Genomic DNA, 23,867 nt, shown 5'->3' on the forward strand with positions numbered 1-23,867 from the left:
GACCAGTTCGGCAACCTTTCCCTGGACCAGTTCGGCAACCTTTCCCTGGACCAGTTCGGCAATCTTCCCTGGACCAGTTCGGCAACCTTTCCCTGGACCAGTTCGGCAACCTTTCCCTGGACCAGTTCAGAAACCTTTCCCTGGACCTGGACCAGTTCGGAAACCTTTCCCTGGACCTGGACCAGTTCAGAAACCTTTCCCTGGACCAGTTCAGAAACCTTTCCCTGGACCAGTTCGGAAACCTTTCCCTGGACCAGTTCAGAAACCTTTCCCTGGACCAGTTCAGAAACTTTTCCCTGGACCAGATCAGAAACCTTTCCCTGGACCAGTTCGGAAACCTTTCCCTGGACCTGGACCAGTTCAGAAAGCTTTCCCTGGACCAGTTCGGAAACCTTTCCCTGGACCAGTTCAGAAACGTTTCCCTGGACTAGTTCAGAAACCTTTCCCTGGACCTGGACCAGTTCAGAAACCTTTCCCTGGACCTGGACCAGTTCTGAAACCTTTCCCTGGGCCAGTTCAGAAACCTTTCCCTGGACCAGTTCAGAAACCTTTCCCTGGACCTGGACCAGTTCGGAAACCTTTCCCTGGACCAGTTCGGCAACCTTTCCCTGGACCAGTTCGGCAACCTTTCCCTGGACCAGTTCGGCAACCTTTCCCTGGACCAGTTCAGAAACCTTTCCCTGGACCAGTTCGGAAGAAAGCTTTCCCTGGACCAGTTCGGAAGAAAGCTTTCCCTGGACCAGTTCGGAAGAAAGCTTTCCCTGGACCAGTTCGGAAACCTTTCCCTGGACCAGTTCGGAAACCTTTCTCTGGACCAGTTCGGAAACCTTTCCCTGGACCAGTTCGGCAACCTTTCCCTGGACCAGTTCAGAAACCTTTCCCTGGACCAGTTAAGAAACCTTTCCCTGGACCAGTTCGGAAACCATTCCCTGGACCAGTTCAAAAACCTTTCCCTGGACCAGTTCGGAAGAAAGCTTTCCCTGGACCTGGACCAGTTCGGAAACCTTTCCCTGGACCTGGACCAGTTCAGAAAGCTTTCCCTGGACCAGTTCGGAAACCTTTCCCTGGACCAGTTCAGAAACCTTTCCCTGGACTAGTTCAGAAACCTTTCCCTGGACCTGGACCAGTTCAGAAACCTTTCCCTGGACCTGGACCAGTTCGGAAACCTTTCCCTGGGCCAGTTCAGAAACCTTTCCCTGGACCAGTTCAGAAACCTTTCCCTGGACCTGGACCAGTTCGGAAACCTTTCCCTGGACCAGTTCGGCAACCTTTCCCTGGACCAGTTCGGCAACCTTTCCCTGGACCAGTTCGGCAATCTTCCCTGGACCAGTTAGGCAACCTTTCCCTGGACCAGTTCGGCAACCTTTCCCTGGACCAGTTCAGAAACCTTTCCCTGGACCTGGACCAGTTCGGAAACCTTTCCCTGGACCTGGACCAGTTCAGAAACCTTTCCCTGGACCAGTTCAGAAACCTTTCCCTGGACCAGTTCGGAAACCTTTCCCTGGACCAGTTCAGAAACCTTTCCCTGGACCTGGACCAGTTCAGAAACCTTTCCCTGGACCTGGACCAGTTCGGAAACCTTTCCCTGGGCCAGTTCAGAAACCTTTCCCTGGACCAGTTCAGAAACCTTTCCCTGGACCTGGACCAGTTCGGAAACCTTTCCCTGGACCAGTTCGGCAACCTTTCCCTGGACCAGTTCGGCAACCTTTCCCTGGACCAGTTCGGCAACCTTTCCCTGGACCAGTTCGGCAACCTTTCCCTGGACCAGTTCAGAAACCTTTCCCTGGACCAGTTCGGAAGAAAGCTTTCCCTGGACCAGTTCGGAAGAAAGCTTTCCCTGGACCAGTTCGGAAGAAAGCTTTCCCTGGACCAGTTCGGAAACCTTTCCCTGGACCAGTTCGGAAACCTTTCCCTGGACCAGTTCGGAAACCTTTCTCTGGACCAGTTCGGAAACCTTTCCCTGGACCAGTTCGGCAACCTTTCCCTGGACCAGTTCAGAAACCTTTCCCTGGACCAGTTAAGAAACCTTTCCCTGGACCAGTTCGGAAACCTTTCTCTGGACCAGTTCAGAAACCTTTCCCTGGACCAGTTCGGAAGAAAGCTTTCCCTGGACAAGTTCAGAAGAAAGATTTCCCTGGACAAGTTCAGAAGAAAGATTTCCCTGGACCAGTTCGGAAGAAAGCTTTCCCTGGACCAGTTCAGAAAGCTTTCCCTGGACATGGACCAGTTCAGAAACCATTACCTGGACCAGTACGGAAACCTTTCCTTGGACCAGTTCGGAAAACTTCTTCTGGACCAGTTCGGAAACCTTTCCCTGGACCTGGACCAGTTCAGAAACCTTTCCCTGGAGCAGTTCGGAAACCTTTCTCTGGACCAGTTCAGAAACCTTTCCCTGGACCAGTTCAGAAACTTTTCCCTGGACCAGTTCGGAAACCTTTCTCTGGACCAGTTAAGAAACCTTTCCCTGGACCAGTTCGGAAGAAAGCTTTCCCTGGACCTGGACCAGTTCGGAAACCTTTCTCTGGACCAGTTCAGAAACCTTTCCCTGGACCAGTTCGGAAGAAAGCTTTCCCTGGACCAGTTCAGAAAGCTTTCCCTGGACCAGTTCGGAAACCTTTCCCTGGACCTGGACCAGTTCAGAAAGCTTTCCCTGGACCAGTTCGGAAACCTTTCCCTGGACCAGTTCAGAAACCTTTCCCTGGACTAGTTCAGAAACCTTTCCCTGGACCTGGACCAGTTCAGAAACCTTTCCCTGGACCTGGACCAGTTCGGAAACCTTTCCCTGGGCCAGTTCAGAAACCTTTCCCTGGGCCAGTTCAGAAACCTTTCCCTGGACCTGGACCAGTTCGGAAACCTTTCCCTGGACCAGTTCGGCAACCTTTCCCTGGACCAGTTCGGCAACCTTTCCCTGGACCAGTTCGGCAACCTTTCCCTGGACCAGTTCGGCAACCTTTCCCTGGACCAGTTCGGCAACCTTTCCCTGGACCAGTTCAGAAAGCTTTCCCTGGACCAGTTCGGAAGAAAGCTTTCCCTGGACCAGTTCGGAAGAAAGCTTTCCCTGGACCAGTTCGGAAGAAAGCTTTCCCTGGACCAGTTCGGAAACCTTTCCCTGGACCAGTTCGGAAACCTTTCTCTGGACCAGTTCGGAAACCTTTCCCTGGACCAGTTCGGAAAACTTCTTCTGGACCAGTTCGGAAACCTTTCCCTGGACCAGTTCAGAAACCTTTCCCTGGACCAGTTCAGAAACCTTTCCCTGGACCAGTTAAGAAACCTTTCCCTGGACCTGGACCAGTTCAGAAACCTTTCCCTGGACCAGTTCAGAAACCTTTCCCTGGACCAGTTCGGAAACCTTTCCCTGGACCAGTTCAGAAACCTTTCCCTGGACCAGTTCAGAAACCTTTCCCTGGACCAGTTCGGAAAACTTCTTCTGGACCAGTTCGGAAACCTTTCCCTGGACCAGTTCAGAAACCTTTCCCTGGACCAGTTCAGAAACCTTTCCCTGGACCAGTTAAGAAACCTTTCCCTGGACCAGTTCGGAAAACTTCTTCTGGACCAGTTCGGAAACCTTTCCCTGGACCAGTTCGGCAACCTTTCCCTGGACCAGTTCGGCAACCTTTCCCTGGACCAGTTCGGAAGAAAGCTTTCCCTGGACCAGTTCGGAAGAAAGCTTTCCCTGGACCAGTTCGGAAGAAAGCTTTCCCTGGACCAGTTCGGAAGAAAGCTTTCCCTGGACCAGTTCGGAAACCTTTCCCTGGACCAGTTCGGAAACCTTTCTCTGGACCAGTTCGGAAACCTTTCCCTGGACCAGTTCGGAAAACTTCTTCTGGACCAGTTCGGAAACCTTTCCCTGGACCAGTTCAGAAACCTTTCCCTGGACCAGTTCAGAAACCTTTCCCTGGACCAGTTAAGAAACCTTTCCCTGGACCTGGACCAGTTCAGAAACCTTTCCCTGGACCAGTTCAGAAACCTTTCCCTGGACCAGTTCGGAAACCTTTCCCTGGACCAGTTCAGAAACCTTTCCCTGGACCAGTTCAGAAACCTTTCCCTGGACCAGTTCGGAAAACTTCTTCTGGACCAGTTCGGAAACCTTTCCCTGGACCAGTTCAGAAACCTTTCCCTGGACCAGTTCAGAAACCTTTCCCTGGACCAGTTAAGAAACCTTTCCCTGGACCAGTTCGGAAAACTTCTTCTGGACCAGTTCGGAAACCTTTCCCTGGACCAGTTCAGAAACCTTTCCCTGGGCCAGTTCAGAAACCTTTCCCTGGACCTGGACCAGTTCGGAAACCTTTCCCTGGACCAGTTCGGCAACCTTTCCCTGGACCAGTTCGGCAACCTTTCCCTGGACCAGTTCGGAAACCTTTCTCTGGACCAGTTCGGAAACCTTTCCCTGGACCAGTTCGGAAAACTTCTTCTGGACCAGTTCAGAAACCTTTCCCTGGACCAGTTCAGAAACCTTTCCCTGGACCAGTTCAGAAACCTTTCCCTGGACCAGTTAAGAAACCTTTCCCTGGACCTGGACAAGTTCAGAAACCTTTCCCTGGACCAGTTCAGAAACCTTTCCCTGGACCAGTTCAGAAACCTTTCCCTGGACCAGTTCAGAAACCTTTCCCTGGACCAGTTCAGAAACCTTTCCCTGGACCAGATCAGAAACCTTTCCCTGGACCAGATCAGAAACCTTTCCCTGGACCAGTTCGGAAACCTTTCCCTGGACCTGGACCAGTTCAGAAAGCTTTCCCTGGACCAGTTCGGAAACCTTTCCCTGGACCAGTTCAGAAACCTTTCCCTGGACCAGTTCAGAAACCTTTCCCTGGACCAGTTCAGAAACCTTTCCCTGGACTAGTTCAGAAACCTTTCCCTGGACCTGGACCAGTTCAGAAACCTTTCCCTGGACCTGGACCAGTTCGGCAACCTTTCCCTGGGCCAGTTCAGAAACCTTTCCCTGGACCAGTTCAGAAACCTTTCCCTGGACCTGGACCAGTTCGGAAACCTTTCCCTGGACCAGTTCGGAAACCTTTCCCTGGACCAGTTAAGAAACCTTTCCCTGGACCAGTTCGGAAACCTTTCCCTGGACCAGTTCGGAAACCTTTACCTGGACCTGGACCAGTTCAGAAACCTTTCCCTGGACCTGGACCAGTTCGGAAACCTTTCCCTGGGCCAGTTCAGAAACCTTTCCCTGGACCAGTTCGGAAGAAAGCTTTCCCTGGACCAGTTCAGAAAGCTTTCCCTGGACCAGTTCGGAAACCTTTCCCTGGACCTGGACCAGTTCAGAAAGCTTTCCCTGGACCAGTTCGGAAACCTTTCCCTGGACCAGTTCAGAAACCTTTCCCTGGACTAGTTCAGAAACCTTTCCCTGGACCTGGACTAGTTCAGAAACCTTTCCCTGGACCTGGACCAGTTCGGAAACCTTTCCCTGGGCCAGTTCAGAAACCTTTCCCTGGGCCAGTTCAGAAACCTTTCCCTGGACCTGGACCAGTTCGGAAACCTTTCCCTGGACCAGTTCGGCAACCTTTCCCTGGACCAGTTCGGCAACCTTTCCCTGGACCAGTTCGGCAACCTTTCCCTGGACCAGTTCGGAAGAAAGCTTTCCCTGGACCAGTTCGGAAGAAAGCTTTCCCTGGACCAGTTCGGAAGACAGCTTTCCCTGGACCAGTTCGGAAACCTTTCTCTGGACCAGTTCGGAAACCTTTCCCTGGACCAGTTCGGAAAACTTCTTCTGGACCAGTTCGGAAACCTTTCCCTGGACCAGTTCAGAAACCTTTCCCTGGACCAGTTCAGAAACCTTTCCCTGGACCAGTTAAGAAACCTTTCCCTGGACCAGTTAAGAAACCTTTCCCTGGACCTGGACAAGTTCAGAAACCTTTCCCTGGACCAGTTCAGAAACCTTTCCCTGGACCAGTTTGGAAACCTTTCCCTGGACCAGTTCAGAAACCTTTCCCTGGACCAGTTCAGAAACCTTTCCCTGGACCAGATCAGAAACCTTTCCCTGGACCAGTTCGGAAACCTTTCCCTGGACCTGGACCAGTTCAGAAAGCTTTCCCTGGACCAGTTCGGAAACCTTTCCCTGGACCAGTTCAGAAACCTTTCCCTGGACCAGTTCAGAAACCTTTCCCTGGACCAGTTCAGAAACCTTTCCCTGGACTAGTTCAGAAACCTTTCCCTGGACCTGGACCAGTTCAGAAACCTTTCCCTGGACCTGGACCAGTTCGGCAACCTTTCCCTGGGCCAGTTCAGAAACCTTTCCCTGGACCAGTTCAGAAACCTTTCCCTGGACCTGGACCAGTTCGGAAACCTTTCCCTGGACCAGTTCGGAAACCTTTCCCTGGACCAGTTCAGAAACCTTTCCCTGGACCAGTTCGGAAACCTTTACCTGGACCAGTTCGGCGACCTTTCCCTGGACAAGTTCGGCAACCTTTCCCTGGACCAGTTCAGAAACTTTTCCCTGGACCAGTTCGGAAGAAATCTTTCCCTGGACCAGTTCGGAAGAAAGCTTTCCCTGGACCAGTTCGGAAACCTTTCGATGGACCAGTTCGGAAACCTTTACCTGGACCAGTTCGGCAACCTTTCCCTGGACCAGTTCGGAAGAAAGCTTTCCCTGGACCAGTTCGGAAGAAAGCTTTCCCTGGACCAGTTCGGAAGAAAGCTTTCCCTGGACCAGTTCGGAAGAAAGCTTTCCCTGGACCAGTTCGGAAGAAAGCTTTCCCTGGACCAGTTCGGAAGAAAGCTTTCCCTGGACCAGTTCGGAAACCTTTCCCTGGACCAGTTCGGAAACCTTTCTCTGGACCAGTTCGGAAACCTTTCCCTGGACCAGATCGGAAACCTTTCCCTGGACCAGTTCAGAAACCTTTCCCTGGACCTGGACCAGTTCGGAAACCTTTCCCTGGACCTGGACCAGTTCAGAAACCTTTCCCTGGACCAGTTCAGAAACCTTTACCTGGACCTGGACCAGTTCAGAAACCTTTCCCTGTACCTGGACCAGTTCAGAAACCTTTCCCTGGACCAGTTCAGAAACCTTTACCTGGACCAGTTCGGAAACCTTTCCCTGGACCAGTTCGGAAACCTTTCCCTGGACCAGTTCGGAAACTTTTCCCTGGACCAGTTCGGAAACTTTTCCCTGGACCAGATCGGAAACCTTTCCCTGGACCAGATCGTAAACCTTTCCCTGGACCAGTTCGGAAACCTTTCCCTGGACCAGTTCGGAAACCTTTCCCTGGACCAGTTCGGAAAACTTTCCCTGGACCAGTTCGGAAACCTTTCCCTGGACCAGTTCGGAAACCTTTCCCTGGACCAGTTCGGAAACCTTTCCCGCGACCAGTTCAGAAACCTTTCCCCGGACCAGTTCGGAAACCTTTCCCTGGTCCAGTTCGGAAACCTTTCCCTCGACCTGGACCAGTTCAGAAGCCTGTCCCTGGACCAGTTCGGAAACCTGTCCCTGGACCAGTTCAGAAACCTTTCCCTGGACCAGTTCAGAAACCTTTCCCTGGACCAGTTCAGAAACCTTTCCCTGGACCAGTTCAGAAACTTTTCCCTGGACCAGTTCGGAAACCTTTCTCTGGACCAGTTCAGAAACCTTTCCCTGGACCAGTTCGGAAGAAAGCTTTCTCTGGACCTGGACCAGTTCGGAAACCTTTCCCTGGACCAGTTCAGAAACCTTTCCCTGGACCAGTTCGGAAGAAAGCTTTCCCTGGACCAGTTCGGAAGAAAGCTTTCCCTGGACCAGTTCGGAAGAAAGCTTTCCCTGGACCAGTTCGGAAGAAAGCTTTTCCTGGACCAGTTCGGAAACCTTTCCCTGGACCAGTTCGGAAACCTTTACCTGGACCAGTTCGGCAACCTTTCCCTGGACCAGTTCGGAAACCTTTCCCTGGACCAGTTCGGAAACCTTTCCCTGGACCAGTTCGGAAGAAACCTTTCCCTGGACCAGTTCGGAAGAAAGCTTTCCCTGGACCAGTTCGGAAGAAAGCTTTCCCTGGACCAGTTCGGAAGAAAGCTTTCCCTGGACCAGTTCGGAAGAAAGCTTTCCCTGGACCAGTTCAGAAACCTTTCCCTGGACCAGTTCGGAAGAAACCTTTCCCTGGACCAGTTCGGAAGAAAGCTTTCCCTGGACCAGTTCGGAAGAAAGCTTTCCCTGGACCAGTTCAGAAACTTTTACCTGGACCAGTTCGGAAACCTTTCCCTGGACCAGTTCGGAAACCTTTCCCTGGACCTGGACCAGTTCAGAAAGCTTTCCCTGGACCAGTTCGGAAACCTTTCCCTGGACTAGTTCAGAAACCTTTCCCTGGACCTGGACCAGTTCAGAAACCTTTCCCTGGACCTGGACCAGTTCGTAAACCTTTCCCTGGACCAGTTCAGAAACCTTTCCCTAGACCAGTTCAGAAACCTTTCCCTGGACCTGGACCAGCTCGGAAACCTTTCCCTGGACCTGGACCAGCTCGGAAACCTTTCCCTGGACCAGGTCGGAAACCTTTCCCTGGACCAGTTCGGCGACCTTTCCCTGGACCAGTTCGGCGACCTTTCCCTGGACCAGTTCGGCAACCTTTCCCTGGACCAGTTCGGCGACGTTTCCCTGGACCAGTTCGGCAACCTTTCCCTGGACCAGTTCAGAAACCTTTCCCTGGACCAGTTCGGAAGAAAGCTTTCCCTGGACCAGTTCGGAAGAAAGCTTTCCCTGGACCAGTTCGGAAACCTTTCCCTGGACCAGTTCGGAAACCTTTACCTGGACCAGTTCGGCAACCTTTCCCTGGACCAGTTCGGCAACCTTTCCCTGGACCAGTTCGGAAGAAACCTTTCCCTGGACCAGTTCGGAAGAAAGCTTTCCCTGGACCAGTTCGGAAGAAAGCTTTCCCTGGACCAGTTCGGAAGAAAGCTTTCCCTGGACCAGTTCGGAAGAAAGCTTTCCCTGGGCCAGTTCAGAAACCTTTCCCTGGACCAGTTCAGAAACCATTCCCTGGACCTGGACCAGTTCGGAAACCTTTCCCTGGACCAGTTCGGCAACCTTTCCCTGGACCAGTTCGGAAACCTTTCCCTGGACCAGTTCGGCAACCTTTCCCTGGACCAGTTCAGAAACCTTTCCTTGGACCTGGACCAGTTCGGAAACCTTTCCCTGGACCTGGACCAGTTCAGAAACCTTTCCCTGGACCAGTTCAGAAACCTTTCCCTGGACCAGTTCAGAAACCTTTCCCTGTACCTGGACCAGTTCAGAAACCTTTCCCTGGACCAGTTCGGAAACCTTTCCCTGGACCAGTTCGGAAACCTTTCCCTAGAAACCTTTCCCTGGACCAGTTCGGAAACCTTTCCCTGGACCAGTTCGGAAACCTTTCCCGCGACCAGTTCAGAAACCTTTCCCCGGACCAGTTCGGAAATCTTTCCCATGTCCAGTTCGGAAACCTTTCCCTCGACCTGGACCAGTTCAGAAACCTGTCCCTGGACCAGTTCGGAAACCTTTCCCTGGAGCAGTTCGGAAACCTTTCCCTGGACCAGTTCAGAAACCTTTCCCTGGACCAGTTCGGAAACCTTTCCCTGGACCAGTTCGGAAACTTTTCCCTGGACCAGTTCGGAAACTTTTCCCTGGACCAGTTCGGAAACCTTTCTCTGGACCAGTTCAGAAACCTTTCCCTGGACCAGTTCGGAAGAAAGCTTTCCCTGGACCTGGACCAGTTCGGAAACCTTTCCCTGGACCAGTTCAGAAACCTTTCCCTGGACCAGTTCGGAAGAAAGCTTTCCCTTGACCAGTTCGGAAAGCTTTCCCTGGACCAGTTCGGAAACCTTTCCCTGGACCTGGACCAGTTCAGAAACCTTTCTCTGGACCAGTTCAGAAACCTTTCCCTGGACCAGTTCGGAAGAAAGCTTTCCCTGGACCAGATCGGAAGAAAGGTTTCCCTGGACCAGTTCGGAAACCTTTCCCTGGACCAGTTCGGAAACCTTTCCCTGGACCTGGACCAGTTCGGAAACCTTTCCCTGGACCAGTTCAGAAACCTTTCCCTGGACCACTTCAGAAACCTTTCCCTGGACTAGTTCAGAAACCTTTCCCTGGACCACTTCAGAAACCTTTCCCTGGACTAGTTCAGAAACCTTTCCCTGGACCACTTCAGAAACCTTTCCCTGGACCTGGACCAGTTCAGAAACCTTTCCCTGGACCTGGACCAGTTCGGAAACCTTTCCCTGGACCAGTTCAGAAACCTTTCCCTGGACCAGTTCAGAAACCTTTCCCTGGACCTGGACCAGCTCGGAAACCTTTCCCTGGACCAGTTCGGAAACCTTTCCCTGGACCAGTTCGGAAACCTTTCCCTGGACCAGTTCGGAAACCTTTCCCTGGACCAGTTCGGAAACCTTTCCCTGGACCAGTTCAGAAGAAAGCTTTCCCTAGACCAGTTCGGAAGAAAGCTTTCCCTGGACCAGTTCGGAAACCTTTCCCTGGACCAGTTCGGAAACCTTTACCTGGACCAGTTCGGCAACCTTTCCCTGGACCAGTTCAGAAACCTTTCCCTGGACCTGGACCAGTTCGGAAACCTTTCCCTGGACCTGGACCAGTTCAGAAACCTTTCCCTGGACGAGTTCAGAAACCTTTCCCTGGACCTGGACCAGTTCAGAAACCTTTACCTGGACCAGTTCGGCAACCTTTCCCTGGACCAGTTCAGAAACCTTTCCCTGGACCTGGACCAGTTCGGAAACCTTTCCCTGGACCTGGACCAGTTCAGAAACCTTTCCCTGGACCTGGACCAGTTCAGAAACCTTTCCCTGGACGAGTTCAGAAACCTTTCCCTGGACCTGGACCAGTTCAGAAACCTTTCCCTGGACCAGTTCGGAAACCTTTCCCTGGTCCAGTTCGGAAACCTTTCCCTCGACCTGGACCAGTTCGGAAACCTTTCCCTCGACCTGGACCAGTTCGGAAACCTTTCCCTCGACCTGGACCAGTTCGGAAACCTTTCCCTGGACCAGTTCGGAAACCTTTCCCTGGACCAGTTCGGAAACCTTTCCCTGGACCAGTTCGGAAACCTTCCCCTGGACCAGTTCGGAAACCTTTCCCTGGACCAGTTCGGAAACCTTTCCCTGGACCAGTTCGGAAAGCTTTCCCTGGACCAGTTCGGAAACCTTTCCCTGGTCCAGTTCGGAAACCTTTCCCTCGACCTGGACCAGTTCAGAAACCTTTCCCTGGTCCAGTTCGGAAACCATTCCCTGGTCCAGTTCGGAAACCTTTCCCTGGTCCAGTTCGGAAACCTTTCCCTGGACCAGTTCGGAAACCTTTCCCTGGACCTGGACCAGTTCGGAAACCTTTCCCTGGACCTGGACCAGTTCGGAAACCTTTCCCTGGACCAGTTCGGAAACCTTTCCCTGGTCCAGTTCGGAAACCTTTCCCTGGTCCAGTTCGGAAACCTTTCCCTGGTCCAGTTCGGAAACCTTTCCCAGGACCAGTTCGGAAACCTTTCCCTGGTCCAGTTCGGAAACCTTTCCCTGGTCCAGTTCGGAAACCTTTCCCTCGACCTGGACCAGTTCGGAAACCTTTCCCTGGACCAGTTCGGAAACCTCTCCCTGGACCAGTTCAGAAACCTTTACCTGGACCAGTTCGGAAACCTTCCCCTGGACCAGTTCGGAAACCTTTCCCTGGACCAGTTCAGAAACCTTTCCCTGGACCAGTTCGGAAACCTTTCCCTGGACCAGTTCGGAAACCTTTCCCTGGTCCAGTTCAGAAACCTTTCCCTCGACCTGGACCAGTTCAGAAACCTTTCCCTGGACCAGTTCGGAAACCTTTCCCTGGACCAGTTCGGAAACCTTTCCCTGGACCAGTTCGAAAACCTTTCCCCAGACCAGTTCGAAAACCTTTCCCTGGACCAGTTCGGAAACCTTTCCCTGGACCAGTTCAGAAACCATTCCCTGGACCAGTTCAGAAACCATTCCCTGGACCAGTTCAGAAACCATTCCCTGGACCAGTTCAGAAACCATTCCCTGGACCAGTTCAGAAACCATTCCCTGGACCAGTACGGAAACCTCTTGATAAAAAGTTGCAAATGCTACAGAAGTTCCTGAAGGAACAACAAAGAACTTTGTGTTGGAAGTAAAAGACATGTGAAGGTAAATAACACCTCACTGAAGATGAGGTAACTTTGTTGCCAACAGTGAAACTTAAATAAAGCTGAATTTAGCGAAATATGGGGGAAAAAAAAAAGCTTTAGTAAGACTGATTCGCTCCATCAAAGTTGTGTTCAGGAAACGGACGACCAAAAAGCATTCCCAGAAAACGTTCTTCCACAGTGAAGACTGATGGCATGAATATCTTTTAGGCTTATCTTTCCTTGTTGTTGCTGGGAATTATTAAACATGTGGAATGTGGTAATAACTTCTGACTGTTTGGTCCCTACGTTAGCGTCTTTGAACCATTGAATCATCACAGCATAAACTTCCTGATCAGCTAAATGTGAATTTGGAACGTCTGGTCTGTGCTGGGAACTCGACTTGTTAACCCAGATGATGAAACGTTTAAATGAAATGTTTAATTTTGTTGGACTTTGGACCCACAAACACTGGTGAACAGTCATGGTTCAGCTGAGGTCAGCTGACATCAGAGCAGCAGCGGATTAGTTTTAATGTAGAGCAGGTAAAGATGGAGGTTCACCTCTTCGTTAAAGACTGTGTAGATGCTTTCTTCCTCTTCTTCCTCTTGTTTGTCTCCAGAAAGACGAGACTCCTTCTCTGTTCTCCACTTCTGCACCGCCTCCAATATAGCTGAATGAGAACACACACACACACACACACATACACAAAGCAACAGAGTGATCTTCCTGACTCAGCTGAGTTCAGACTGATGACAGATGTAACAGGGATCCCCAATCCTGTCCCTCAAGGACCGGTATCCTTTCCAAGTGTTTCGGCTGCACCACACCTGATTCAGATCAATGTGTATTCAGCAGATATATGCAGAGCTTGTCTGAGTCTGAGTCAGGTGCGTTCCAGGAGGAACACCTGGAAAACCTGCAGGACACTGATCCTCGGGGATCAGGGTTGGGGATCCCTGGGATTGTAGATGAAAACTGATTGAAATCAGATTTAAACCAATTTAAATCCAACAAAAATGGGATCACAGCAGATTAAAATCAGATTATGTCAGATTGAAATCTGATTAAATCAAAATAGCTGGGACTGAATCAGAGTTTCATGAGAAAACCTCATCTTCATACTCACCTTGTTTCTCATACTGGGCCTCCAGAGGAAGCAGAACGCCGTCGTCTTCGTCTCTGTAACCGTAGTATTCTGCATCCACGTCCTTCATAAGCTCCCCCCTCGTCTTCCTCTGTGCCGGAGTAGCTGGGGGTCACATGACCAGTGAGAACTAATCTACAGAGAGTGAACAGCAAGTAAACAGGAAGTGACTTTGATACGTACGCTCTTTCTCGAACAGCTCTCTGACGCCAGGCAGATCCCGAGCTGCTCCAAAGTATTTGTAGCCCCGGTTCCCTGGAACCTCCTTCCCCTCATGGTCCAACATACGGGGGCCGAAGCGCTGCAGAACACAGTTGATCAATCATTGTTCAAACAGCTACTGACATCTGATTATAAATGATGGATTACCCAATAGTCAGGTCCACCAAGTTCTTTGATCCGAACTTCCCAGTGACGTTTTTCTCTGAGCAATTTATTGATCTCATCGTTCAGATCCCTGATCCGGAACTCGCCAAGACCGGCTACAAGGTGGTTCAGAAAGACAGACGGGTCAGAGTCAGACAGACAGGTCAGAGAAAGATGGGTCAGAGAGAGAGAGAGAGAGAGAGGTGTAAACTCACCATTCTGGATCTGAGCAACCTTTTTGGAGATCTCACTGATGATCTGAAACAGTAACAGAACCAATATTAGTGCATCGAAAAGCACAATGAGTTCTACACAAAACAAAACTGGTCCAGCACCTGTCGCCTCCATTTTTCTGCTTTGGGAAGTTCGTTGCACTCTGAGGCCAGAAAAGGTCTCCTCTCCTAGAGGGACAGACAGACAGGTCAGATAGAGACAGACAGATCAGAGAGAAGCCGACAGATGGGGCAGAAAGAGAGTTCTCACCTTTACTTTCCCCTCCTCCAGCTGAGCCTGTCTGAAGCGGGCCAAAGCCGTCCTGAATGACACAACAAAGAAACAAATAAACCCATCAAATTAGAGAAGGACCCAGCAGAACCACAAAAGATCCTGTTAGGAGACATTAAAGCAACATTTCTTACTGATGTACAGAACATGACTGCAGATCTGATGATGATCAAGACAAAAGACCCACACTGGCCATATAATAACCACCAGAACCAGATTCCCCAGTAAAGTATCAGAGTCATGATGTTGACTGAAAAAAAACACACAGGAAGTACTCACATGGCCTTTTCTGCATTCCTTGCCTGTATAAACAGAAACAAAGTTAAACAGGTCATTAATGCAGAGATCAGATCAGCTATTTAATCCCATTAGACTCAAAGAGAAAACTGTCCTTGGATAAGCTCTGTCAGGTTCACATCTAATATCTGGAAAAACTGGCACTCCTGCCTGTATTTGTCATTCTTCTTGCATTGCATTTCTTCTTTTGTTGTATCTATCATTTTTTTCCCCCATTTTCTTTTTTTGCCATTCTTCACTAACCTCTGACATTTTATTATAACCATCTCCTTGTAAAACATAGTGGGCTTAATTTAATTGTAGGGCTTTAATCAGTGTGACAAGGCTTTTGCCACTAATCAGGATTTCAGAATTGTCCTCTGAATGCAATGAAATAGAAAACCCAGAGCTCTTACTAGTAGGCAACACTCTTTTCATTTATTTATATATATATATATATATATATATATATTTTTTTTTAAATGTGCCTGGTGTATAAATAATGTAATAACCAATCATTAATATTTCTATGTACCTGGATTATGTGTCCTTAATAAAGACTGAATTGAATTGAAAAACAGAAGTTGCTTAAACCGGACTGAGTTCAAAATTAGGTATTTTTATACCAACTGTGGGAAAAAAAAATCAAGCTAAGCCAACCTAAACGCTAAAAAGTTTTTCATTTTATATGAGATTATTTTCCATTGATATTTACTCCACAGCAGGTAGCTCAAATCAGACTCGATTAAAAAAATCTTTTTTCACAGAGACTTATGTTTGAAATCATAAATAAAATAATTTATTTTGACACAGAAAGCGTCTAAGTTCAGCGGCTCACACAAATCATAGTTACGTCTTTAAACAGAAAACAAGCAGATATTCATCACATACAACCCTTTATCTTCTCATTATGTGAACTATTAACATGTTATGACAGAAGCTAACATGCTAAATGTGTCGCTGACACTGAACGTAGCTGAACATAAATCCCTCTGAAATACTGAAAGTCTCACCATGTTTGCAGATCCTCCCTTTTTATCCCAAATTCAACCTGAAAAACAAAACTCTACTTCAAACGACAAGCACACGGAGGGCAAACCGGAGACACGTGATCAACTTCTGCTTGCGTTTCCGCCTCTTGGTTTGTTCACTACCGCCACCTACCGGAGGCGTCATTACCTGCAGTTCACTACCGCCACCTACCGGAGGCGTCATTACCTGCAGTTCACTACCGCCACCTACCGGAGGCGTCATTACCTGCAGTTCACTACCGCCACCTACTGGAGGCGTCATTACCTGCAGGTCACTTGAAGGAAAAACAAAACTAGAAAAAAGCTCGTGAAAAAAAATATTAAACGACTCCTTTATGTCGAATGATTTAGACTGAATTTACTGAAATCTCTTAATATTAGTGAGTAAAGCAAATGAAGACTTTAAAAAGAAAAATTCAGAAGTAGCATGCATAGAATCTGTAGATAAAATTTTCTGAAAGGCGATAAAGTCTAAAGTTGAGTATCAGTGAAGAAGATTTAAACATTATGTCCAATAAAACCCATTGTTAGATGATTTTTTTTTTTTTTTTTTAAATTTGGAACAATTTCATAGTTTTATTAAAAAGATAACATTTCAGAAATAACCCCTCAATCCCTTAAAGTTCACAGTAACAAAAAAGCCAGAGAAAAATTCTTTGTTTTTTTTTCTTTTGTTTTGGACAAGAATAATCAGAATTAATGTTTTTCAGTAAATTGTTGCGATAATTGTTAATAACATGACAATAGTGAAATGGTCTAATTATGAAATAGTAGTGTTGTAACAAACACTTAGTTTGGGTTTTATACATCCAAGTCATCTGACAGAGATGGTTTGGGCAGATTTATTTCCACATTTTTTTTTATTTAAAGAAATGTATTAATAACTGCAAATTAACTTCTACCAAATGGAAGACCAGGACATTAAATGGTTAAAAAGCTGAATACTTTACTGTGAATGGTTTCAATATTTCCAAATGTATCTAAGTAATTGTTGGACATGGACATGTGTGTCTGTGCTTAAGCAATGTGCAATTCTTCGTTTATATGTTGTTTGTATGTATTGTCTGTTGAGATCTAAACATTTTTAGAAAGCTTTAATTAATGGTGCAGAAACCAAATCAGCTGTTTATAATTATTATTATATATTATTAATATATCTTGAGCCATGGTTGCCATGGTGATTAAAGTGCAGGAGTCTGACAGGCTGAAAATGCACTGAAACTTTACTTCAGACCACTTCATTTAGCAAAAGGCCCAAATCTCTTGCTGTCATATATATCTCACCATAGGAACCACAAGAAATTGTCAAACAGGTCAGTGTTTCAATCGCTCCTGTGCGTTAAAAATAATTTAATTTCCAGCGAATTATAAAGACAGTACATTCTTATTGATGTAGGAGCAAGATCATGCTTCAAGTAATAATTACTTACCAAGGAACAGTTGGAGGGACATCTTAAGTGACATACTGGGACACAATGTTTATGACTATGGGCCATAACAGTCATTTTATGAGAGAGGTGCCATTGCAGTACATTGTTTTGGTTAAAAAAAACATGTTTTTCCCTGTCCAGGGCGTTTTCTGACTCTCGCTTGATGATTGCTGGGATAGACTCCGGTTTCCTGTGATTCTTAATTGGACTAAGCAGTTAAGAAAATGAATGAAGTTTGTCCTCTAAAGTTGTGGAAAAAGCAGCAAGTAGAAAATATTGTCAAAATTTCCTCTTCCATCAAACCCTCCCCTTTGGGTCAATCTCCATGGCACTGAATTTTACTGAATTTAAAGTTGATCATTGGATGTGAATTACTCAAAAACAGTTGGTGATTTAAAAAAAACCAAAAACAAATGAATGTCTGCTTTTTGTAAACATTTTAAAGTTTGATAAATGACCCTAGATGAGTTTTTTCTGAAGATGACTACATGTGAAGGAGTTCTGTTAGTCACGTTTATCATAGTCAGTGGTAAATACTGAAAATAGTTTAATACTTTTCTAATTATGAAAGACATTAAAAAATAAATTAAAAAAAGAGGAGAATGTCAACACACTACTCCTAAAGGGGCTGAATATTTTGGTATTTGAATGGGTTTAATATATTGCACATTACTGAACTATTAGTTAATGAATGCTACAAAACAGGAAAAAATAGGATCTCAAAAACTATTAATGCATTCACACAAATAAATTAAAATAAAATAAAAAAGTGTCCTTGTTGAAGTCAACAGTTTCTATTTGATAAAACAGAAAAAGACCAAATTCATTGGCATAAAACTGTGCGTCAGATGGTCATCAGAAGAGTCCAGCTCCTTTATTATTTGCACCAAGGTGGATATACGATCATTTACCGCAGCGATCCAAAAAATGCAGAACCAGAAAGGAAAGTCTGGAACATGATGAGCCGAGAGGATCTTGGCATAAAGTCTTCATTCTTCATAGCGACTAAAACTCTTCAAGAACTTCTCAGGAAAACTGATTTGAGCTCCAATTAGTAAAAACTGAAGATAAAAACACTTGAATTGAACACACGCTTGAACTTTTCATTGCTACTAAAAAGATGAAACGTTGTAATTCTGAAGTTTAACACCAAAACTAAATAAATAAAAACATCAGATGCCACATTTCTTTTAACTCCAACATTCATCGAGGAGATATGTATTAAACCGGGCACCTCTTCATTGTAAATCTTAATGAACATAAAACTGCCGCCCTAAGTGACAGTAAAATGCTACATATGGATGTGAGTCTGACAGGTCTGGACCTTCAATTGGAAAAGATAAAAACCATGTGGTTCTTTTGTCCTTTAACGCTTAAATAAACCTGCAGGCCTTGTATCTGATTAAATGATCATGGTTTTTCTATAAACACGTCGTGCGGAAGAAACCAGTGACGAAGTCTGTCAGCTGACAGAACAGGTAAGACTACGTATTTTAAATGCCACTCATTTTTACAGAATTTTCTACTGTAGTTATTTGTTCACATAGAATTTTGCATGTGTGCATGGCTCATACACAAAGCTCAGGGATTTCCAAAGACCACTTTGTAAAATGTAAATAAAAACAGAATGCAATGATTTACAAATACCAGGAACTGTTTTTATTTCTAAAAGAAGATAAATATTGAAACAAACATTTTAGCATTTAATTGGAAACATGAGCTCAATCTTGATTTGACGGCGACGACACGAGTAAATGTAGTTCCAAGGTGATGTCTGTAGTGGGAAGTGAGGAGACCAGTTGAGAGGAATGTTGTCCCATTCTGGTCTGATACAGGACTCTGGCCTTTCAACTGTCTTGGCTCTTTGTTGTTGAATATTTGGTTTCATGATGCTCCAGATGTTTTCTTTTGGCAAAAGGTCTGGACTGCAGGCAGGTTAGTTCAGCAGCTGGACTCCTGTTAAGTCATGATATTGCGATGGATGCAGTATGTGGTTCAGCGTCGTCTTGCTGAAATCTGAAAGGTCTTCCCTGAAAGAGATATTGTCTGGATGAGAGCAGATGTTGCTCTAAAACCTCCATGTATTTTTCAGCATTGATTGCGCTTCATAAACATGGAAGCTTCCTACAGCATCGGCCGAGAGACACGAGTTTATCATGTCTGTAAATCATTGCATTCAGTTTTTAATTTACATTTTAAACAGCTTCACAACTTTTTTATTTTAAACCAGGGTTGTATATTCAGGTGTATATGTGTATTTGTGTGTGTGCTGTAGAGGTCACACACCCATCCTCGTGGTGTTTTATTGTCAGGTTAACTTACAGTCTGCAGTACAACTAGCTGACATGTTCACAGCAGCTTTCACTGAAATATTGTACAAAAATAACATTTCTTTTTTTGGGGGGAAAAAGTTTTTTTCTTTCTTCAAACTTAAAATGTTTGTTTCTGAAAAAAATTTTTTTTTTTTTGAGTCTTCAAAAGCTTTAAAATGTAAATGTTTAACGTTCGCTCTGATTGGCTGGTTCATCTTGCAAGTTGATCAGCTGATGCCTGGAGGCGGAGCCAACCAATACAAACATTTTGTCCAGGAAAAAAGCACTAAAACGTGTCTGGAATATAACTTCCATCACTATGAACAATTCCAATCACTTTAAGTCTGAGGAAAGGGATTTATTTTATCACTATGATGTTTTCTTTTTTTTTTTTTTTTTTATTCTCAGCCAATCAGCTTGGCAGAAAGGACTCCTAAACAATCTCTGAGTCACGTTGCTACTATAAAAACACAGATTGTTTTTCTTTAAAAGAACAAGAAAGTTATTTCTGTGTTTGCAGATCCTCTTTCTGCCTGCTGTGATTGGCTGCAGCCGCGCCTTCAGGCCAATGAGAAGAGAAGGATTAGAGGGAGTGAAAGGAGAAAGACGAGAAGTGGGCGGGGCTAGGCGGTCGCCTCGATTGTGCACTCCTTCGCCAGGTGACCCGACTTCCCACAGTTGTAGCAGTTTAGCTCTGACGCCTTGCTGCAGTGTACCGCCACGTGGCCAATTTCCCCACATCTGCAGTGACACACACACACACACACACACACACCAGTTACCCTGGTTACCACTGTTACAGGAACCAGACCCCCAGCAGGTGGTTTACCTGTAGCACTTGACCTTCTCGCAGCACTTTTGGATGTGTCCAAAGCCACCGCAGGAGTAACACTTCTGCTCATGAGCGTGGTTACAGTCCCGCGCCATGTGACCCGCCTTCCCGCAGTTGTAGCACAGCTGCTCGCGCTCCTTCTTGGGCTCCTTGCAATCTCTAGAGATGTGGCCTCCGCGACCGCAGTTGTAGCAGGCTGCAGGGATGACAGCAGGTGAGAGCACACCTGAGCTCCTGGCGTTCAGCAGGTCTGCAGCCATAAATCTGCCTCTACTCGTGTACGGAGGGATGTTTGCAGTGAGAGCTTGACACGAATTACTGATATAACCCAAGCTCAAACGTGTGTGTCCTCACCGTCCTCGGTCCTCTCGCAGTCTCGCGCCACGTGTCCGAGTTCCCCGCAGCGGTAACAGAACAGGTCTGAAACAGAGTCGCGAGTCAGCAACAAACCACGATTCCTGCTGGAGGTCAAAATTAACACTTTTAACGTTTCATACGAGCAGAAACAAACAAACCCCAGCAAGAAAACAAACAAACAAAACCAAAAGCTAATCTGTCCCTCAGCTGATTTCTGGCTGACAAAAAAAAAAAAAGAAAATAAGCCAAACTGCTACAATTATAACCTGGTGGGTGTTGGTTTGATTTTTAGGGCACATTCACATCAGAGGAGTCCGCTAGACTTGGTCTGACTGGGGGCTTTGCTCAGTTTGGGGGGGGGGGGGGGGTGTTTATTCATGATGACTGAGATCGTGTTCACGCTGCGCTTTGGTCAAACGAGTCAAACCATTAGAATATTATATCGCCATTCTCACCAAAGGTGGCGCTGCACTAGAATTTACCAAAAGAGGACAAGAACCGCGCGTGGATAAAAACTCTGTTGAGAATTAAACATAGAGCACAAAACTATTGCTGTTTTGGGTTTTTTTTTTGGTCTTATGCAAGAATACTGCAGAAATACGCCGCAATAATGGATGCAGTATGAACAACGGACGAGGCCGAGGACTCAACGCCATCGCTATGTATTTACCCACAATGCAATGGTAAGTCAAATGCAGGAAGTGACTTTTTTTTTGCAGTCCGCTTCCTGTATTTGGTCCATTCAAAAACGCGCTGAGACCTGGATTTGTAGGAAGACCGGGTCTGCTTCTTTGATCCGAAACAGAATTTAGTTAAATTAAATTCAACTTTATTTATATAGCATCAAATCACACCAATGCCATCTCAAGACGCTTTACAGACAGGAAAAAAAAAAAAACATAATGAAAGCCAATTCATAATAGCCTAAATAAGGAAACCAACAGATTGAGTTGGATTCATTTGGTTATTTCACATCTCCCCAAATGGAGCAAACTTTCGTAGCAAACATACTATGGTTTTGAATAGATAAGGCTGGTGTGAATAGACCCTAAATGTTTTATTCTGCTATGTTTCATTTACAGCTGCCCATGTTGGAGCAGTTGTAAACTAAAATGGATGGGCTACCCATCTGCGTCTGCAGATTCGCAGCTAAATGCTGCTTCTCCGTGTTTAGAAGTGATGACGAGTGGCGGAGGAGGAGTTGGACACTTAAATGGAGGGGAAAGCATTTGGCAGCATAACAAAATGAGGGATGTGAGGTGCTGAGGTGCAGATGCTGTCAGCCACATGGTTCTGAAAACTTGGTTAGAACTACTATGTTGGATTACTCAGCACCTTTTCTATATCAACCTGAGTCGGAAAAGAGTTCCTGTGCTGCACATTATAAGGACTACAGACCAGCTGTTGATCTGGAAACTCAACCTGAGCTCCTGTTGTCATGGTGACAACAATCTGGAGAGAACCAAAGTTCATTATGCTGAAAACACACACACACACACACACACACACACACACACAGTCAGTGTGTGATCAGTTTGGTAAAGATTCTTCACAGATTAGCTCTTCTGCTTCACTAATATCAGAAGCTTCAGGTATTCTGAGAAAAACAACAATAAAAACACAGTATGTGTATGTGTGAGGTGCGTGTGTGTCACCTTTGCCTCTTCCTCGTCCTTTTCCTCTTCCTCTTCCACCACTTGGACAGTTCTTCACCCAGTGGCCACTGCGGCCACATCCAAAGCACTCGTTACTGCTCATCACCACCACAACACCTGAACACCTGAACACACACACACACACACACACACACACAATGAGAGACGATGTTAAGTTTTTAGTCTGAAACTACAAAACAGATTTCACCTGAAAAACTGAGTAGAACCTGAACTGCTGAATGAGGACACGGAGGTCAGTCTCCGCCAAGTCACTGAGCCCAATGACTTTAAACCAGGACCCAATCGGACTAACTCTGGTTTGATCTCAAAAGAGTCACTTCTAGACTCTATAAGAAACTTCAAACTGTTCTGGGACAGAATATGACCAGATGAAGTGGATCTGACTGGGAGACAGCAGGATCAGTGAACAGAAACATCAGGACCAGAACCAGAGGACCAAAACATAAAGAGACAGCAAGACCAGGAACACGAGCAGACAGCAGGTCCAGGTGTTGCATACAGAAACTTCAGAAGACAGTAGGACCAGTTCCAGGAGACAGCTGGATTAGAATAATGGCAGATAAGCATCGGGAGGCAGCAGGACTGGGTCCAGAGAGACGAACCATTAGGGGAATAAAATATCAGGGACATAGAGGACCAACCCAAAGACCAGTAGTCTGTACGAGTCGGAGTTCAGACAGATTTTCACTGACCAATTTCTGTGAACTGACAGTTATTAATCCGTTTACCATCACCTGCTTTCAGGTGTCTGCTCTGTGGAAGCAGAAGCCCCCCTCCCCACACTCCTGAAGCAGCACCGCCCCCCCGGGCTCCTCGCCGCCAGAAGCCGTCACCAGCCGCCTGGGCTCGGGCTCCGCTCGGCTCGACCGGGCGGCTCCTCCACCGGGTCAGTTGTGCGGGGCTCCCCGCTATGTCCGCGGATAAATGGCCACTCAACAGGCCCTTGCTGTCAGCCAGCTAGCACGCTAGCAGGTTAGCATATGTTCCAGTGTAAACACGGAGCCTGTACTTTCCGGAGCGCCGCGTTGCCGGGGCGGAGCGACGCCGCCACCCGGGGGCAGTGAGCCTCTGGCGGGGAGAAGACAGCGGAACATGCGGTCGGAGCTGGTTCTTACCGCAGACCAGAAACTGGATGCTTGTTTTCAATCCTCCTCTGCGCCACACGCGGTCTGCACACGGCACCTCTCACACACACACACACACACACACACACACACACACACACACACACACACACACACACACACACACACACACACAGGGGGCGGGCCCGCGCGCCGAGCCGCGTTCAACAGCTCTCAGCTGTTTAAATCCTCGTCGTTCAATCTGAAAAAATCCGCTCAGGTGAGAGGATGAGGATGTGGTTCGTCCCTAGATAAACACGATGTTTGTGTCACATAAACACAAACTTTGCTTTTTCTTTTTTTGCAAATGAATATATTAACTTCCACCTCTAATCAGGGCCGGATTAAAAGTTCACCGGCCCCTGGGCCCAGAGTCCCACGGGCCCCCATTCCCCAGCGCAACATGGGGAAAATTGTGAATCATACAGTGTGAAACGACATTTTGTAACATCCCTCAGTCAGTGGTACCAACAACAATACACTAGACACTGTGGTGTAACTATCTGGCTTTTATGTACATTTTGTTTCATGTTCAAAGTGCTAATGTATGGTCTATGTGGGCCCCACTGGTCTCCAAATGGGTCCCAAATGGGTCCCAAATGGGCGTGGGCCCCTGGGCCTGTGTCCAAAATGCCCATTGGATAATCTGGTTTTGCCTCTAATAAATAAGATAAATCAGAGGCTTGGAAAAAAACCTGCATATATTTATTAACAAATATTCTGTGACACCTACGTGGATTTAATTAATCTTTTTCATCTGATGTGAAATAA

At 47.0% G+C, this 23,867-nt stretch overlaps 2 protein-coding genes across 4 annotated transcripts in view; both read right to left on the reverse strand.

Annotated features, from left to right (window-relative positions):
- isy1 (ISY1 splicing factor homolog) overlaps positions 1 to 15,499 on the reverse strand; it is a 28,584-nt gene extending 13,085 nt beyond the window's left edge. The window contains exons 1-9 of the mRNA XM_079242922.1: positions 15,348 to 15,499; positions 14,338 to 14,360; positions 14,038 to 14,089; positions 13,890 to 13,955; positions 13,770 to 13,812; positions 13,558 to 13,670; positions 13,372 to 13,489; positions 13,171 to 13,293; positions 12,605 to 12,714 (exon numbers count right to left, since the gene is read on the reverse strand). Coding sequence (XP_079099048.1) covers positions 12,605 to 12,714; positions 13,171 to 13,293; positions 13,372 to 13,489; positions 13,558 to 13,670; positions 13,770 to 13,812; positions 13,890 to 13,955; positions 14,038 to 14,089; positions 14,338 to 14,360; positions 15,348 to 15,350 — 651 coding nt within the window. The 5' untranslated portion in view covers positions 15,351 to 15,499. The remainder of the gene's footprint in view (positions 1 to 12,604; positions 12,715 to 13,170; positions 13,294 to 13,371; positions 13,490 to 13,557; positions 13,671 to 13,769; positions 13,813 to 13,889; positions 13,956 to 14,037; positions 14,090 to 14,337; positions 14,361 to 15,347) is intronic.
- Positions 15,500 to 18,437: 2,938 nt separating this feature from the next.
- Positions 18,438 to 23,166, reverse strand: cnbpb (CCHC-type zinc finger, nucleic acid binding protein b). Of its 3 annotated transcripts, none has more exons than XM_079242698.1 (5): positions 23,088 to 23,166; positions 21,952 to 22,076; positions 20,294 to 20,359; positions 19,937 to 20,135; positions 18,438 to 18,825 (listed from the first exon to the last, which is right to left on the reverse strand). In XM_079242698.1, exons 2-5 carry the CDS (start codon positions 22,052 to 22,054, stop codon positions 18,732 to 18,734), a joined length of 462 nt encoding a protein of 153 aa, XP_079098824.1. In that variant the 5' UTR covers positions 22,055 to 22,076; positions 23,088 to 23,166; the 3' UTR covers positions 18,438 to 18,731. The 3 variants fall into 3 exon arrangements, with proteins under 3 accessions (XP_079098824.1, XP_079098822.1, XP_079098823.1); XM_079242696.1 differs by lacking the exon at positions 18,438 to 18,825 and adding an exon at positions 19,085 to 19,848; XM_079242697.1 differs by lacking the exons at positions 18,438 to 18,825; positions 23,088 to 23,166 and adding exons at positions 19,085 to 19,848; positions 22,707 to 23,038.
- Between the last annotated feature and the right edge of the window lie 701 nt (positions 23,167 to 23,867).

Source organism: Telmatherina bonti, assembly GCF_933228915.1.
Source record: "Telmatherina bonti genome assembly, chromosome: 6".
Classification (NCBI taxonomy): Eukaryota; Metazoa; Chordata; class Actinopteri; order Atheriniformes; family Telmatherinidae; genus Telmatherina; species Telmatherina bonti.

What these genes read in the sequence shown, in the direction of transcription:
- cnbpb (XM_079242696.1), bottom strand. Translation starts at nt 22,054, where the DNA reads ATGAGCAGTAACGAGTGCTTTGGATGTGGCCGCAGTGGCCACTGGGTG. An exon ending in CTGCGAGAGGACCGAGGACG is followed by an intron (nt 20,136 to 20,293) that starts GTGAGGACACAC and finishes TCATCCCTGCAG; the next exon opens with CCTGCTACAACTGCGGTCGC. An exon ending in GAGAAGGTCAAGTGCTACAG is followed by an intron (nt 19,849 to 19,936) that starts GTAAACCACCTG and finishes GTGTCACTGCAG; the next exon opens with ATGTGGGGAAATTGGCCACG.